At 32.6% G+C, this 19,246-nt stretch overlaps 1 protein-coding gene across 1 annotated transcript; it reads left to right on the top strand.

Moving 5' to 3' along the window:
* The first annotated feature begins 4,046 nt into the window (after nucleotides 1–4,046).
* Nucleotides 4,047–18,133, top strand: LOC139494259 (uncharacterized). Its single transcript, XM_071282428.1, has 9 exons — nucleotides 4,047–4,088; nucleotides 4,222–4,269; nucleotides 4,982–5,058; nucleotides 6,197–6,268; nucleotides 10,558–10,681; nucleotides 12,120–12,202; nucleotides 12,932–13,000; nucleotides 14,595–14,709; nucleotides 17,964–18,133. The coding sequence occupies exons 1-9, from the start codon at nucleotides 4,055–4,057 to the stop codon at nucleotides 18,131–18,133; spliced, it is 792 nt and encodes a 263-aa protein (XP_071138529.1). The 5' UTR covers nucleotides 4,047–4,054.
* The last annotated feature ends 1,113 nt before the right edge of the window (nucleotides 18,134–19,246 follow it).

The following is a 19,246-nucleotide window of genomic DNA, read 5'->3' as shown; positions in this document are numbered from 1 at the left end:
CATTAAAAAAGCTCCAAATTATCTCCCTTTGGTGCAAAAATGCCATTTTTTGGCATTAAAATTGAAATATCTTTTTTAACTCATCGGTGACCTATAATTATTTTTTTTTCGAAAAAGCTGTACAATAACTAAATAATTGTAAAATTTTAGCGATTTCGGTAATTTAGTTCTTTTTTTTATTTCGATATTACTGCTATTTCTCCTATTATTTCAACAGAAAAAAGGGACGTTAACAAAAATGTATTTTTCTTTCGAAGGCAGATTGTGAGCGTAAATGAACGGTGACCCCATCTTTTTATTACATTTTTCTATTGAGTATAAGATAAAGTTCATTTATAGAAAAATAAAGCGAAATCCTATATTAAATAGAAAAAAAAAATGATTTAGACCCGCGAGCCACCTTAACTTCTGAAAAGAGACAAATCCATGAGATGGTACATTTTTATATCACAGATTATGACTCATCTACATATTTTAATATGAGGAACAAGATATGTGTAACTTCGGAACAGATCTGCATTTCTTTCAGAAGCACATTGTTTCAACCTTTTTTTTTATTGCATGTCGTTTGATCTTCAATTTTTTCTTTGAGATGTAAAGTGTAGTCTGTTTTCTCATTGTTTGTGTCCATGTTGATGGTTCTGTTGTTTTCCTTGATTTATACGTTTTGAAGGTCATGTTATTATCTTTTTAATTTGAATATCAAAAAGTTGTAATAATCTTATATAAGGAGTTATGGTACTTAAAAGTAGGAGAAAGTAAAATAACAAAAATACTGAACTCCGAGGAAAATTCAATCGGAAAGTCCCTAATCACATGGCAAAATCAAATGACAAAACACATCAAACAAATGAACAACAAATGTCATATTCCCGACTTGGTACAGGCATTTTCTAATGTAGAAAAGAAATGTGATTATCATGCTCCTTATCATTTATTAAAAGACAAATATTTAAAAAGTGATACTATAAGTCGAAAGACGATCAGTTTAGAAACAAACTAAGCTAATAATATTGATAGGTTATGGAGCTCCTTTTCGAGATATCTGAGTTTTAAAAAATGGAGGGACAAGAATGACTCAGATTTCTTCATTATATTTGCATTGGTATTGTTTTGGATCTTAAATCGAAAGAAAAGGGTTCCACCTTTATAGGCAACAGTAGTATAGTGCTGTTCAAAAGCCGATCGTAGGGAAACAAATATTGGTTACAAAGTACACCCGAGGAAAACACATCTACTATATGAGATGAAAACAAAAGAAGAACAGGAACACTCACTTACAACAAAAACAAACGCCAACACACATAGAAACGATTTTGGTAACAATTGCAATATTCAGGCTTGGCACAAGACATTTTCGGAAAAACATAAACCTTCTGCTTATATCGCATGGTTAAAAAGAATAGTATTTAATGAAAACCCTGCGTGAAAGAAACAAGGCACAAACACGCGCAAAAACACATTCATCTCAGAGATACGCACAAACAACTAATATAGCAGTCGATACACCATAGAAGCTGCATTACAACAATAAACGTTTTCCATCAATGACCAGCTGCACCCGGAATCTCAAACAGTGACGCACTTATGTAACACAAGTTATTCTTGTACTGCATACAATTATTTTACAACACCAGTCCAAACAACTACGACAATGACGGTATTAAAAGACTATTTTATATTTATTTGAACTAAAAACGATACTTAATATAACGTTATCTAACCGAAACCACAACAAAATAAAAGTAAATCGACAATCTAAGACGTGGTAAAAATGTCCTTGGTAATTTTAAACACAGACTCATCGTGTACATGTAGATCAAACAATTCGTGATTGTGTCCATACAATTTATGAAGAGTCATTTTGAATCTATCATCCTCATAACTCTGTTCGAACAGTGTCTGCGTAAGCAGCACACTCCTGCATTTGATGTTCATATTGTGTAACATGCACAAGCTTTACGTTTCAATTGAGATATGTAAAACTATACGACGACGCAAAGGGTTTGTAACTGTTAAGAAATTGGAATTGTTAATTGTAAAGTTGAAATCATCCCGTGTCTTATAGAATTTAGTGTGAGGTCGTCCATCTGTAGCAATATTGAGTTAAAAAAAACAAGGTATGAAGCAATCCTGAGTACCAGTGGTATCCTTGATTTCAGGTTCACTGGGATAAATGATGCAAGTACTGACTAAGATATGGGCGATTCAGTGGAAGGCGTTATCAATAGATCTGAATAGTCTTATTGAAAAATTTTGCTGGGGCCTTTTTCTTTTCTCTTTTAGACAGCTCTGAATGAAATCTACTTTCTACGAGTACAAAAATAAGTCGGCCATACGTAGTGCACAGTTAGTACTCATTGGAATACCTTGAATGTCTGTTCAAACATGAATCCTCAAAACTCTTCTATTCCTATTTTGATTGACAAAAACGCTGTATAATTAGATGGTTTAGTCGATCCTTCAACTGAGCATGATATTAAACAGTATAAAGCTGTGAACGATCCAATGCTTTAATGTTGCCGAAAAGATGCGTAAATTGTGATTAAAGATTCTGCAGAAAATCTTTTGACAATCCACATCTGATTGACACCACCGGTTGAATATATCTCATCATGATATTTATTGAAGACCATATTTTACAATAAACTAAGGCAACAAAAGGCTGCTCAAAAGTCACAAATCGCGAAAAAAACAAATTCGGGCCACAAACCGAAACCAAGATAAACACACCAACCATTAGAGAAAACAACGAAACAACAGAAACACCGAAGTGCAACTTAAAAACAAACGACAATACATCATTCATAGATACGAACTATTAGATAACAAGTGCCTTACTCCCGACCCTGCATAGGACACCGTAAGAAAATATAATGGGTTGATTCCTTCCTTGTGGCCAGCCAAACCTCGTATTTAATAATAATAATAATTCTAACTTATTTTGTTCCTTTCCTAATGGTTTTCTATAAGTCTGATATTTTTTTAATTCTAAATTTGTTTAATTTCACCTAACGCCATCTTTGAGTACTAGAAGAAAAATAAACGTAAATAGTTATCAAAGGTACCAGGATTTAATTAATACGCCAGACGCGCGTTTCGTCTACATACAACTCACCAATAACGCTCGGATCAAAATAGTTGTGAAGCCAAACAAGTACAACGTTTAAGAGCATTGATGACCAAAAATGTTCAAAAAAGTTGTGCCAAATACGGCTAAGGTAATCTATACCTGGGATAAAAAAATCCTTAGTTTTTCGAAAAGTTCAAAGTTTTGTAACCGGAAATGTATAAAAATGACCATTTAATTGATATTCAATTCAACACTGAAGTGCTGACTACTGGGCTGGTGATACCATCGGGGACGAAATGTCCACTAGCAGTGGCATCGACCCAGTGGTGTAAATAGTTATCAAAGGTATCGGGTAACATTCATGAAATATTCATTAGAGTTTTGTTTTGTATTCAAAGGCAACATATGACAGATCAAAACAGATACAAACAAATTCAGCAGTATAAAACTAGATAGTTTTTAAGATAATCTCTCATCTTAAAATCGCTCAAAATAATAATGACATTTCAAGTTAAATTAACTACAATGGATAAGTTATCTATTAACAAGTTCACAATTGGTGCATTTATTCAAAGCTATGTCTGAACGCAAACAACACTATAATCCTTGATGTATTATTGCAAACCAATATATATAGGCATTCTGTTATTAATAAGCTTCAACTATTTCAATATGTTCTGGATGTTCAAACATTTTTGCTTCGAGCTTCACTAATGAGACATCATTGTTCAAATCGAGCATTTGATTAAGTAATATTTATACAATTAAGCGAAAGGTATCTTGATTTTTGGAATTATGGGCTCTTTAACATAATTATATTATTCCGAAATAGAGCTGGGCAATCTATATAGACATATTTTCTAACGTCAAACTTTTAAAGTTTAATCGGCCTATGTCGGACCCAGACCACCTACACCTAGGACATGCACTCGTATACATGTATTAAGAACAAAGATCATATGTTATCTGTTATTGAGATAAATGGCAGACATTTCAGTTACTGTTTTAGCATTCGGTAATATAATAATTCATATACTTTTCCACTTTACTGATTCAAATGTTAGCTGAATTAAGCCTTGTTTTTTAACAATTCTATCTTATTGTACATTTAAAGTAAAACCTAACATTTAAGATGTTTTGTTTTTTAGCAGTGGCAGGAACAGTGTCATGCATACTAAGTCTTCACCTTGCATCAGGTAGGTATATAATTTACTGTACTATAGTAATGCAGGTAGTCCTCATGAGGGTCAGTACTTTAAAGCTTCGTACACTCAAGTTTTCTCCACCTATACAAACAGACATATCCTATATAGCCTCAAAGAGTGATCAAAATAACAAGGTCAATGTGTCTGTTTTCGAGATATTAGCTATTGAAGTTTTTGCGGGAAACTGTTCTCTCTTGATTTTTCATAGTTTAATCAAGTTCAAGTTTTTAAAAAAAATAATAGAGTTTTTAAAAAAGCTGATAATTGTATATGTAAATTATTTATAAAAAGAAAAGTGAGGGTTAATGGGCAAATTTATTCAAAGCTATCAAATTCGAACTATCGAAACAAATAAAGTTTTGTATATTTACTAGACATTGTGCAACGTCATTAGTTCACTCAAAATCACTCAGTTTAATGAGTTAATCCATAATATAATATTTAGATTATACTTCAGTGGTTATGCAGTTTAAGGTCATGATAACCTTCGCAAAGTATATTTGAGTCTAGATCTCTAAGCAGGAGATAAACAATACTTGTACAAAAATATAAAAACAAATGTTTTGAGAAAATAGAGTCTCTTTAATAGACTTTAAATGATTGGCAAATGTTTATACTATTGTCAGATAAATAGTGTCTCAAGTCTCCATATATCTTCTCTACTTTATTCCAAAACTTATTATATGTTTTTTCTTTATTAAAGCCATAATGTGCTATGACTGTGATGTATTACCCCACCAAAGAGATTGTACTAGGGTAACTAAGTGTGGTCCTGACGAGGTGAGTGAAATTTTGGCGGAAAAATGTACTCTCTTTATTTTTCATAGCTTTATTATTGACAAGTTACTGAGTGTGGTCCTGACGAGGTTAGTTATCAGTACATTTAGATTCATTATATCGCAGATTTGGATAATAGATAGGATCATGTAAAATTTTCAATGATTTTTTTAAGTAAGCCGAAGCCCAACATATTTCATAACATGTATTTTAAAATAATAAGCAGGAGTCGCTTTCACAAAAACACTTATGACTTAGATTGGTCTTTAGTCATGAAAAAATCAGTATTCTAACAATCAATCTTTGTCGTAAGTGTTTTTGTGAAATCGAATCCAGTTCTTTAAATCTTGACCTTTATGGCAAACGTGCCTTACCAGCGTATATTTAAGCAACAGTAGTTCCCATATTTTCAAATCTTATAAAAATGATACAAATCCTGGTCAGAAACAAACATTTGAGGAAATTACATGCGTAACGAGAGGGGAAAGATACAAGAGGAACAGTCAAACTGATATATCGAAAATAAACTAACAACGTCATGGCAAAAATAATAAAAGACAAACACAAATAATAGTAAGCAAGACACAACAGAGGAAATTAAAGACTATGCAACACGAACTCCACCATAGATAAAAACACGCAAAATGTCTATAAACATAACATTGTTTATAAACAACATCGTATAAATTACTTGTGGTAACTAAAATTTAATTTTAATGTTTTATCTTAAATTCTAAAGTGTTTAACTGTACATATTTTTTAATAACGTGTGCCGAACTAAATGAGTCAATGTGAAATTTTTATAAAGTCCTAAAATAATATTAAATACTACTTTAGTAAAATATTATTTACATATTAATAAAATAATATTCCATATTAATAAAATAATATTATATAATATTGCATATTATACAATAAATAATGTTATATAATATTACATATTATTTAGTATTACATATTATTTAAATGGTTAATGAATGCTATGGTGAACTTGTGCAAAAAACTTGATTGGTTGATTCATTTTTTGGCCGGATTTTTACATAACATGTAAATTACTATATGAACCAAGGAAAAATCTGTTTTATGTCAAAAAATAATTTTACATATCCATGATATTAATTATGTTATTCTAATAATTAAGGAATGCTATGGTGAACGTGTGCAAACACCTGATGGGTTGATCAAATTCCGGTCAGGCTGTATAAAGACATCGGTAAGTCATATTTGTTGGACAATGGCTTGATCGAATTTCGGTCAGGACGAATACAGACATCGGTAAGTCATATTTTATGGACGATGTTTTGATCAAATTCCGATTAGGATGCATGCTTTCATCGTTAAGACACATTTTATGGACGATGTTTTGATCAAATTCCGATTAGGATGCATACAGACATCGGTAAGTCATATTTTATGGACGATGTTTTGATCAAATTCCGATTAGGATGCATACTTTCATCGGTAAGTCATATTTTATGGACGATGTTTTGATCAAATTCCGATTAGGATGCATACAGACATCGGTAAGTCATATTTTATGGACGATGTTTTGATCCAATTCCGATTAGGATGCATACAGACATCGGTAAGTCGTATTTTATGGACGATGTTTTGATCAAATTCCGATTAGGATGCATACAGACATCGGTAAGTCATATTTTATGGACGATGTTTTGATTCAATTCCGATTAGGCTGCATACAGACATCGGTAAGTCATATTTTATGGACGATGTTTTGATCAAATTCCGATTAGGATGCATACAGACATCGGTAAGTCATATTTTATGGACGATGTTTTGATCCAATTCCGATTAGGATGCATACAGACATCGGTAAGTCATATTTTATGGACGATGTTTTGATCAAATTCCGATCAGGATGCATACTTTCATCGGTAAGACACATTTTATGGACGATGTTTTGATCAAATTCCGATTAGGATGCATACAGACATCGGTAACTCATATTTCATGGACGATGTTTTGATCAAATTCCGATCAGGATGCATACTTTCATCGGTAAGACACATTTTATGGACGATGTTTTGATCAAATTCCGATAAGGATGCATACTTTCATCGGTAAAACATATTTTATGGACGATGTTTTGATCAAATTCCGATGAGGATGCATACAGACATCGGTAAGACACATTTTATGGACGATGTTTTGATCAAATTCCGATTAGGATGCATACAGACATCGGTAAGTCATATTTTATGGACGATGTTTTGATCAAATTCCGATCAGGATGCATACTTTCATCGGTAAGACAAATTTTATGGACGATGTTTTGATCAAATTCCGATTAGGATGCATACTTTCATCGGTAAGACATATTTTATGGACGATGTTTTGATCAAATTCCGATGAGGATGCATACAGACATCGGTAAGTCATATTTTATGGACGATGTTTTGATCAAATTCCGATTAGGATGCATACAGACATCGGTAAGTCATATTTTATGGACGATATTTTGATCAAATTCCGATTAGGATGCATACAGACATCGGTAAGTCATATTTTATGGACGATGTTTTGATCCAATTCCGATTAGGATGCATACAGACATCGGTAAGTCATATTTTATGGACGATGTTTTGATCAAATTCCGATCAGGATGCATACTTTCATCGGTAAGACACATTTTATGGACGATGTTTTGATCAAATTCCGATTAGGATGCATACAGACATCGGTAACTCATATTTCATGGACGATGTTTTGATCAAATTCCGATCAGGATGCATACTTTCATCGGTAAGACACATTTTATGGACGATGTTTTGATCAAATTCCGATAAGGATGCATACTTTCATCGGTAAAACATATTTTATGGACGATGTTTTGATCAAATTCCGATGAGGATGCATACAGACATCGGTAAGACACATTTTATGGACGATGTTTTGATCAAATTCCGATTAGGATGCATACAGACATCGGTAAGTCATATTTTATGGACGATGTTTTGATCAAATTCCGATCAGGATGCATACTTTCATCGGTAAGACAAATTTTATGGACGATGTTTTGATCAAATTCCGATTAGGATGCATACTTTCATCGGTAAGACATATTTTATGGACGATATTTTGATCAAATTCCGATTAGGATGCATACAGACATCGGTAAGTCATATTTTATGGACGATGTTTTGATCAGATTCCGATCAGGATGCATACTTTCATCGGTAAGACACATTTTATGGACGATGTTTTGATCAAATTCCGATTAGGATGCATACAGACATCGGTAACTCATATTTCATGGACGATGTTTTGATCAAATTCCGATCAGGATGCATACTTTCATCGGTAAGACACATTTTATGGACGATGTTTTGATCAAATTCCGATAAGGATGCATACTTTCATCGGTAAAACATATTTTATGGACGATGTTTTGATCAAATTCCGATGAGGATGCATACAGACATCGGTAAGACACATTTTATGGACGATGTTTTGATCAAATTCCGATTAGGATGCATACAGACATCGGTAAGTCATATTTTATGGACGATGTTTTGATCAAATTCCGATCAGGATGCATACTTTCATCGGTAAGACAAATTTTATGGACGATGTTTTGATCAAATTCCGATTAGGATGCATACTTTCATCGGTAAGACATATTTTATGGACGATGTTTTGATCAAATTCCGATGAGGATGCATACAGACATCGGTAAGTCATATTTTATGGACGATGTTTTGATCAAATTCCGATTAGGATGCATACAGACATCGGTAAGTCATATTTTATGGACGATATTTTGATCAAATTCCGATTAGGATGCATACAGACATCGGTAAGTCATATTTTATGGACGATGTTTTGATCCAATTCCGATTAGGATGCATACAGACATCGGTAAGTCATATTTTATGGACGATGTTTTGATCAAATTCCGATCAGGATGCATACTTTCATCGGTAAGACACATTTTATGGACGATGTTTTGATCAAATTCCGATTAGGATGCATACAGACATCGGTAACTCATATTTCATGGACGATGTTTTGATCAAATTCCGATCAGGATGCATACTTTCATCGGTAAGACACATTTTATGGACGATGTTTTGATCAAATTCCGATAAGGATGCATACTTTCATCGGTAAAACATATTTTATGGACGATGTTTTGATCAAATTCCGATGAGGATGCATACAGACATCGGTAAGACACATTTTATGGACGATGTTTTGATCAAATTCCGATTAGGATGCATACAGACATCGGTAAGTCATATTTTATGGACGATGTTTTGATCAAATTCCGATCAGGATGCATACTTTCATCGGTAAGACAAATTTTATGGACGATGTTTTGATCAAATTCCGATTAGGATGCATACTTTCATCGGTAAGACATATTTTATGGACGATGTTTTGATCAAATTCCGATGAGGATGCATACAGACATCGGTAAGTCATATTTTATGGACGATGTTTTGATCAAATTCCGATTAGGATGCATACAGACATCGGTAAGTCATATTTTATGGACGATATTTTGATCAAATTCCGATTAGGATGCATACAGACATCGGTAAGTCATATTTTATGGACGATGTTTTGATCAAATTCCGATCAGGATGCATACTTTCATCGGTAAGACACATTTTATGGACGATGTTTTGATCAAATTCCGATTAGGATGCATACTTTCATCGGTAAGACATATTTTATGGACGATGTTTTGATCAAATTTCGATGAGGATGCATACAGACATCGGTAAGTCATATTTTATGGACGATGTTTTGATCAAATTCCGATTAGGATGCATACAGACATCGGTAAGTCATATCTTATGGACGATGTTTTGATCAAATTCCGATGAGGATGCATACAGACATCGGTATGTCATATTTTATGGACGATGTTTTGATCAAATTCCGATGAGGATGCATACAGACATCGGTATGTCATATTTTATGGACGATGTTTTGATCAAATTCCGATTAGGATGCATACTTTCATCGGTAAGACACATTTTATGGACGATGTTTTGATCAAATTCCGATTAGGATGCATACAGACATCGGTAAGTCATATTTTATGGACGATGTTTTGATCAAATTCCGATCAGGATGCATACTTTCATCGGTAAGATACATTCTATGGATGATGTTTTGATCAAATTCCGATTAGGATGCATACAGACATCGGTAAGTCATATTTTATGGACGATGTTTTGATCAAATTCCGATTAGGATGCATACAGACATCGGTAAGTCATATTTTATGAATAATCGGTAGATCAAAGTCCGGATAGGATGCACACAGACATCGGTAACTCATATTTTGTGAACAATTGGTTGATCAAATTCCAACTGACGGCCCTACTATACAAATTAATGATTTCAAATTAAATAAATGTTAAAAGTTCTTCCAGCTTAAAATATTTTAGAGTAAACTTAATAAATCTAATAGATAGTACACACCCAGGACTGATGGGAATGATTGATGGATATATTTTTGTTTTACAGAAATGTTATATTTCAATAGGATTGCTACCTGTGATAGGGAAGCGTTCAGGTGATACCACTGAATGTTCGAAATGTTGTAATTCTTCATACTGCAATTTAGAAACCTGCGATAAACCGTATGCAAGTATGTTGATATACAATTTCATTAAATTCAAGTGTAATTTTCGCTACGATACTAGGAATGTAGCGTATCATATATAACATCGGATTTTAATGAAGATAGCGGAGTTTAGCGTGTCACAACATTGGATTTGAGTGAGATTGGTTTATATATACAAAATTATTTTGAGCAACAACTTCCCATCCTTGATATTCCACTATTACTCTCTGTATCAATGTATGAATTGTGATAACTTAAATAGTAACAAAGGAATGAATAGATAAGTTACAAACGGTACTTCTATAAAAGTTACTGCAAAAAAAAATCGAAATTGATATAACACGAATCCAAAACCAATATAAGTCTTCGGATTTGTTGTAGTATGTACACTTCAAAACAGTCAAAGTGGTTGAAAAAAAGCTTTTTATTTGACAAAGAGAAAATATATTTTAGAACTATTCTGGTGACAATTGTAGTCATGATGAAGTTTTGAGATGGCTTCTTTCAAACAAGAGGCAGAAATTTATCCTAGCATGCCTTAAAGAATGTAATTTTTCTAAGACTATTCATCGGAAAGTATCAATATCTTGTTGATAAATATTCGGTATCAACTTCAAATTTAGTACACGATAGTCTTGACGTATAGCTTATGGGCATTGACGTTGTTTATCATTTTATACTATTCTTTTATTTGTCATTATGAATATTACTTTTTCTGTTTAGTCTGTTGTATCCATATTCATTTGACGCGGTTTGGTATTTTTACATCCCGTCAATGTTCTATTATAATTCTCGTATTCTTATCTTTTGTGTTTGCTTACGTGCTTTGCCTATATGCAGTTCAGTGTAAATTTGATATATATGACGTGGCTCCGTACTTACATGTATACATCCCGTTAGTGTGCTGTTGTGCAACATTTTTTTGTCTTTCATTCTGCTAATGTTCTTTGTTAAGTTTTGCTAATACGCTTGGTCTATATACCATTTTGTGCTTCTTTGTTTAAAATTTGTTTGTTTTATAGTGATTTAGATTATTAAACAATGTTGACTGCTCAACCCCTATTTTTTCATTTTACCTACTATGTATGTGTGTTTTGTTCCCGCATCTTTGTCAAAACAATTGAATTTGACGCGACTGTCATACACGTGAGAGGTTTAGCTAGCTATTAAACCAGGCTTCGTCCATCATTTTCTTCATCAGGAATATGCCAGCTGTTATCTATTTGTTTGATGTGTTTGAGCTTTTGATATTGCCATTTGATTAGGAATTTTCCTTTTTGAGTTTTCCTGGAGGTTCATTATTTTGTTATTTTAATTCGATTCATGTGTTGATACTTTTAATAATATACCAATCATCTTGCGCATGAGCCTATAACCTCTAATCCAATTACAATGAATTATTAAAAAAGTATATGCACAAATTCAACGCAGATGTAGAAAATTCAATTGATGATTTCTTTAGGCAACAGAAAACGATGTTTATCTTGCAAATATGCTGTTCGTCCTGACGAATGTAGTGAGTCCATACAGTGCAGAGATGGAGAGGTTTGTGTCTTATGATTAAACTACATACAGAATAATATGTTATTTACTCATCCAATAATTCGGCACGGTGCATGGAACAGAAGTTGCTCAATGTCTGCATTATCATGGTGAAAATTAGGGCACGAATATGGTCTTTATAGATACAAGAAAATTTGGTATGAGTGCCAATAAGATAACTCTCTATCGAAGTCATGCACCATTTGAAAAAAAACCAACTTAAAGTACGGTCTTTGACACGGAGCCTTGGCTCACATCGTGCAGTCAGTTCACTCAAGATGTAATGTGGCACAAATTGATTTGTTCAGGTCCTATGAGCTGTAAGTGTTGCTACTGTTCTCATTTATCCTACTTCATTTTACCTCTTAACCTTTTTGAATCGATCATCATGCTTGTGACTTTTATAGCATAATTTCTAAATTATAATTAGCTAAATTCAAAAAGTCTAATCATAATTTGATACTACAAGAATTATGTTTTTATATTGTTTGAGATGATAATACTTTTGAATACTATAAACACATGTATGTTTCTAAATTAGTCAAATGTATAGTTATTCTCTCCTTTCTCTCGTTCAAACATGTGACAGATGTAGGAATACGCGTTCTTAATTTTTATATACAAGAAGCCACCCAGTCGCATTATCAACCAACATGATGAAAAAGAAACTCGAAATAATATATGAATTTATAGTATTTAACATTGTTGAATGTAATGTTTGATTTGTTTCAGGTTTGTTATTCCCAGACTCTAATTCATAACTCGGAAAGACGATATAGACTTGGATGTATACACAGACAGGTAGATTATATTTATTCAGATGACAAATGATAGCCTCAATGTCCTGCTGAAAGATTTAATTTGTCAAAGACATTGAGTAGATGAAATATATAAGAATATCAAAGCCACAAAATCTGTTTAATTATGTAAGTGTTGGCTGAAGATTGGTATCTTTAAACCACCCTTAACCACCCTGACATACTGTAAAACAATAGGTAAACATTTTCAGTTGTTTTATAATGATTGACAATAAACTATACTGTTATCGATGTTACAATAATTTCGTCCTTCTTAATTTGTCCTGGAAATCTCTTAATGGGACATATTTACATATGCTGTTCTTTTTATAAGAAACATGACGGGTGCCACATGTCGAGAAATAAGTATTCGTCATTGCATCAACACGTGCAAAAATACTATATTTTTAAAGATTCACGAAACTGTTTACTTTCCATGTGTTTACTATTCGGTGTGGCGTTTTTCTTATCATGTGTCTTTATTTAATAAACCCCAAAGGTGGTTGTCACATAAGATAAAGGTTTTTCCCTGACCTACAGTAAATCCCTTTCTTTAGTTTGTTGTTTGTATTGTTATTCAACATCTCTTCACAAACCCTTGAAAGATTTGTATGAGATGTCCGGATTATTTTACCATCTAACATAACTTACAATACAGAATGTGGTTTGCTCTTAAACTTTTAAAAGTTTACTATAAAACTTTAAACTTCTTCGTCATTTGGTCTATTAAAGAGATTTTTATAATTAGCAATCAGACCACATCTTCTTGTCTTTATTCATGTAACAATATATCTTTTTTCGTTTTCATACTTTATCATAAATTGAATATCGAAATATGAGGTTATTTTGCACACGTACGCTGTTTTTCATTGCATGTTTAAGATGGTTTTAAGCCCTAACGCCAAAATGAAAGACAAAAAAACCGTTAATTTCCGAATGATTTATATTTTATGTACATCTGAAGGACTGTATTTGATTTATCTATAATTTTCTTTGATTTTCAAATTTTACGAAGCTATTTATTTTTACTTCTTTCCTTTTTGCAGTATATTAAACATAAAAATAAATAAAAGGTAAGGTTTCGTATACCATTTCCTATTATAAGATAATTAATTCCCTAAAACACACTACACAATTTTCCATCGCATAACATACAATTTTAGTTACCTTATTGTGAATTACTAAAATAAGATTATAAAAGGCTGTTATAATTTGCATACATTGTCTATCAAGTGGTTAGGTATTAACTTTTGTCTTGTCCCTTTCGCCAATCAGGGCCGTGGGTTGACACTTTGACAATACATTGTGATACTTGAAGTCGTTGAAGAGAGACTAATGATTTAAACGGAAAATTCAAACTCATAATTCGGAAATAAAATGACATCGCCACGGTGAAAGAAGAAAAAGACAATAAACAGCCGACAACAAGCAACATAGAAAAAGTAAGATTGAGCAACAAAACACCACAAAAGGATGGTATATCAAGTGCTCATGGTACATGTAAAACATGTAAAAATAAAATTTACATATATTCTGGATTTAAAATAAAAAGTTGGAATACTTTTTTTTCTTCATTGTTTTATACATGTCTATTTTAGCAATGTGGGATCAATACAATTTCGCATGTGAGTGTAGGCATACAGCAAGCTGATGAATACTGCGCACAGTGCTGTGATGGTAATAATTGTAACAGAGATATATGTGGGCAGAGAAGTAAGTTTATTTAACATTCGATAAAGTCTCCCTATAATATTTGGCTACCTTGCTTACCAGTATGTCGAAATACATGTAAATATTTGTTTAACCTTGTGTCTTTGTACCATATCGTAGATAAAGGCAACAGTAGTATACCGCTGTTCAAAACTCATAAATCCATGGACAAAAAACAAAATCGGGGTAACAAACTAAAACCGAGGGAAACGCATTAAATATAAGAGAACAACGACACAACACCGAAACGCAACACACACAGAAACGGACCAAGCAACAGACAAAACACCACGAGAATAACAAATATAACATCAAAACCAAATACATGAATTTGGGATAGACAAGTACCGTGCCACGTCTTATCTCAAAAATAAGAGAAAACACAAACGACTCAACGTTAAAATGCAACACACACAGAAACGAACAATATTATAACAATGGCCATCTTCCTGACTTGGTACAGGACACTTTTAAAGGGGAATAAAAGTGGTGGGTTGAACCTGGTTTTATGGCATGCCAAACCTCGCACTTTAATGGCAAAGTTAAATATAACATTGAAATGACAACATAATATTACAGGACTACAATACAAATAAAAAGGAGACCATATTGGACAAAGAAAAGCATGATTAGTAGATAACAAAAAGCATCAGGTTTAAAATTCAATACGCCAAAAACGCGTCTTGTCCACACAAGACTCACTAGTGACGCCCAGATATAAAAGATCGAAAGTGAAAAAAGTACAAAGTTGTACAGCACTGAAGATCAAAAGTTGAAAAGGTTTTGCCAAATACGGCATTGTTTGTATGCCCGGGATAAGAACATTCTTATTATATAGAACAATTCATGCTATTGCAAACAGTAAATTTTAACAAATGAATATGAAAGAGATATACATAATGAAACTGAAGTATTAACTAATTACAGAAAACTAAACCCGAATACATAACGCCCAGATATAAAAGATCGAAAGTGAAAAAAGTACAAAGTTGTACAGCACTGAAGATCAACAGTTGAAAAGGTTTTGCCAAATACGGCATTGTTTTTATGCCCGGGATAAGAACACTTTTATATAGAACGATTCATGCTATTGCAAACAGTAAATTTTAACAAATGAATGTGAAAGATATATTCATAATGAAACTGAAGTATTAACTTATTACAGAAAACTAAACCCGAATACATGATGCCAAGTTCAATACAGCATAGACACACCCGAATCAGTCCAGGTGTCAACGCAATTAAAAAAAAATGACGTCACATACGATGGCGAAAAGGCAAACGTTATGCCACATTTGAATTTATGAAATTTAGAAACAGCATGACGTCACACATAAAAAACTATAATTCAAAAGTGAGATAGAATTAGGATTGCTTTAAGATTATATTAGAACTAAATACTGATAATTTATTAAAACAAAATGCATATTGCAATACTTATTAATAGCAAATAACTGTAATATATATATGTCCAGTTTGTTATGAATCCAACTTCAAACGTAATTAATCGTACAAAATTAAATATAATAAATAAAGGCGGTGATTAATTTTTCCATCCGTAACACCTAAATATAATAAAAAGACGTCAACACATTTGACAAAATGAGAATTACAAATATAACATTAAACATGTAAACTAAATACATGAATTTGGGATAAACAAGTACAGAAACACGTCTTATAGTAATACGAATTCACATTCAGCAAAACAGTCACAATCGGGAATAAGTCACGTTTGGTAATTAAAAGATTAGACGACATAATGACAAACCACAATCTACCATGTGTTAAAAATGTCCTTAGCTAGTTTGGTTAAAGAGACATCATATGGATCCACCAATTCGTGATGGTGTCCATAAAATTTACGGAGTGTCAATTTTAATCTGTCCTCCTCATAACTTTGTTGGAGCAGTTTCTGCGTAAGGAGCACACTCCTGTATATGAAGTCCGTATAGTGTGAACAAGCACGTGAATAACGTATCAATTGTGATATGTAAACACCATACGAAGGGGCAGAGGGTATGTTACTGCTAAGAAATGGAAAATTGATAATTGGGAAGGTGAAATCGTCCCGTTTATCATAGATTTTCGTGTGAAGTCGTCCATCTACGTCAATATTGAGGAAAAGATCAAGGTATGAAGCAGTCCTTCTAGTATCAGTAGTATCCTTAATTTCAAGTTCACTAGGATATATGAGATGTAAGTATTGGCTGAAGTATGGGTTGTTCAATGATAAAACATCATCAATATATCGGAAAGTAAAATTAAAGAATTTCGCAAGGTGCTTTTTCTTTTTGTCTTTTAGAAGATTCTGAATGAATTCTGCTTCATACGAATACAAAAACAAATCAGCCAGCAGGGGTGCACAATTAGTACCCATTGGAATACCGACTGTCTGTTGAAATATAAATCCTCCAAACTCAACAAATACATTGTCGATCAAAAAGTCCAGCATTTTAATAATATCATCTTTAGTATATTTTCTGGAAGATTCAGTGTGATTCTTTACAAAATATGAATTATTGTATCCCAAAACAAGAAATTTATATCTACGATTCCCATTTTTATAGAAAAAGCTCTATTTTATGAGATGGTGAAGTCGATCTTTCAACTGAACATGGGGAATAGTAGTATATAGCGTAGAAAAATCAAAAGTTTTTATGTTGCTGCAAAATTGCAAAGATTGTGATCGAAAGTTAAGCAGTAGATCTTTCGAATTTTTGAGAATCCACATCTGGTTAACACCACTGGTGGATATATCTCCTCACAATATTTTTGCAGCCCATCTTTAACTGTAGAAAGAATAGTAGTCAATACTTTAGAAAGGTGGTTAGTCGAACATTTTGAAGACCCAGCTATGTATCGTTCTTTATATGGAGTTTTGTGTAATTTAGGTATCCAGTATAATTAGGGCAAGTTTTCTTCGTTTTCTTTGATGTTGATACCAAAAGAAAGAAGGACAGATTTATGATTTTGTAAAATTTCATCCTTGGTAAATGATGTTAAAGAACATGTAGGATTACCAGTAGTTTTATCAATTCCAAGCTCTGTAGTGAGACATTGCAAATATCGTAGAAGTGTCTTTGTAATTACAAAAAGTCTAAAAATGTCTAGCTTTATGATTTCTAGCTCAAGACATAATATTTTGATAGGTAAAAGTTGCAATTGCTGACGATGGTTTCGGTGTTAGTTTGGTATTATTTAAGAGACTTTTATCTTTTTACTACATATATTATTGCAATTATCCTCATTTTCAGAAGTACAACACTATAAGTTAATCACACCACCGCCATTACCTTTCTGTCGTGACAATTCTACACTCACATGTGCAGCTAAAACCACGCAATGTTCTCAGGAATACTACAAGTTTTACCAGTGTCCTTTTACGTGCAATCAATGTAAGTGTTCCGATCTGATCGTATTATGATTTCTTGGTTTAGATAGATTTGTAATGATAAAATCAATTTTGTTTCATACCGATTTTGAACTGGAATGATACAAAAATAAATGCAATAGTAGTATACCGCTGTTCAAAAGTCATAAATCGATGAGGATAAATAAATCCGGGTTATAAACTAAAACCGAAGAAAACACATCAACTATAAGAGGAAAACAACGAAACAACAGAACACTGAAGTGCAACAAAACAAACAATAATACAACATACATAGAAACGAACTACTAGATATCAACTGCCATATTCCTGCCTTTGAACAGGATAGTTTAAGAATAATAAGAGCCTGAACCTGGTTTTCTGGCTTGTAAAACCTCCCCGCTTTATGGGAATGTTAATTATACCACTAAAATGACAACGTTTTATGACGAGAATACAGTAAAAATAAATACAAGAACACAAAAGACAGAGAAATACATCAATAAATAACATAATAGTAAATTTCGACAAGTTAACCACAGAGTTACAACGAATAATTAAAATTGATTTAGGACAGTATACAAAAACAGCTAGAATTACGAACTTTGTGTCTTTAACACGAATGGATTAACGTCACACAAGGTAAAGTCACAGGTAAATTACTAAAAATTGGACATACATCAATATAAGGTTTCTAATTATGTTATATGGTGTACTTTATAAAAAATACAAGAATATAATATCTAATTGTGTAGTAAAAGTGCAGCTTACTATGTTGGCCTTTCTTCCAAATTAAACTGTGTAAAAAAAAAATTCTATGCACATATTAGCTTTAACTAAAATCATACTGATAAATTGAGAATTTACTAGTAACTACATTTACCTTTACGATAAAATACAAAATTATATCAGATATAAATTACAATCAAAACTTCGTAACTAAATACATGAACGCTGGATAGACACGTCTTATAGCTATGTGAAATCTCACTCGGTAAAACAGTCATAGACAGTAATAGGTCACGTTCAATACTTAAACGACCAGACGATGTAAATGGAAAAGCAAAATCTAAGACAAAAATGTAAGACGAAGAAAAAATGTCGTTAGTTAGTTTAGACATCGACATATCGTACGAATCAACCAATTCGTTATGGTGTTCATAAAAT

This window comes from Mytilus edulis, chromosome 11 (assembly GCF_963676685.1).
Source record: "Mytilus edulis chromosome 11, xbMytEdul2.2, whole genome shotgun sequence".
NCBI lineage: Eukaryota > Metazoa > Mollusca > Bivalvia > Mytilida > Mytilidae > Mytilus > Mytilus edulis.
This window is presented reverse-complemented; position numbering and strand designations above follow the sequence as displayed.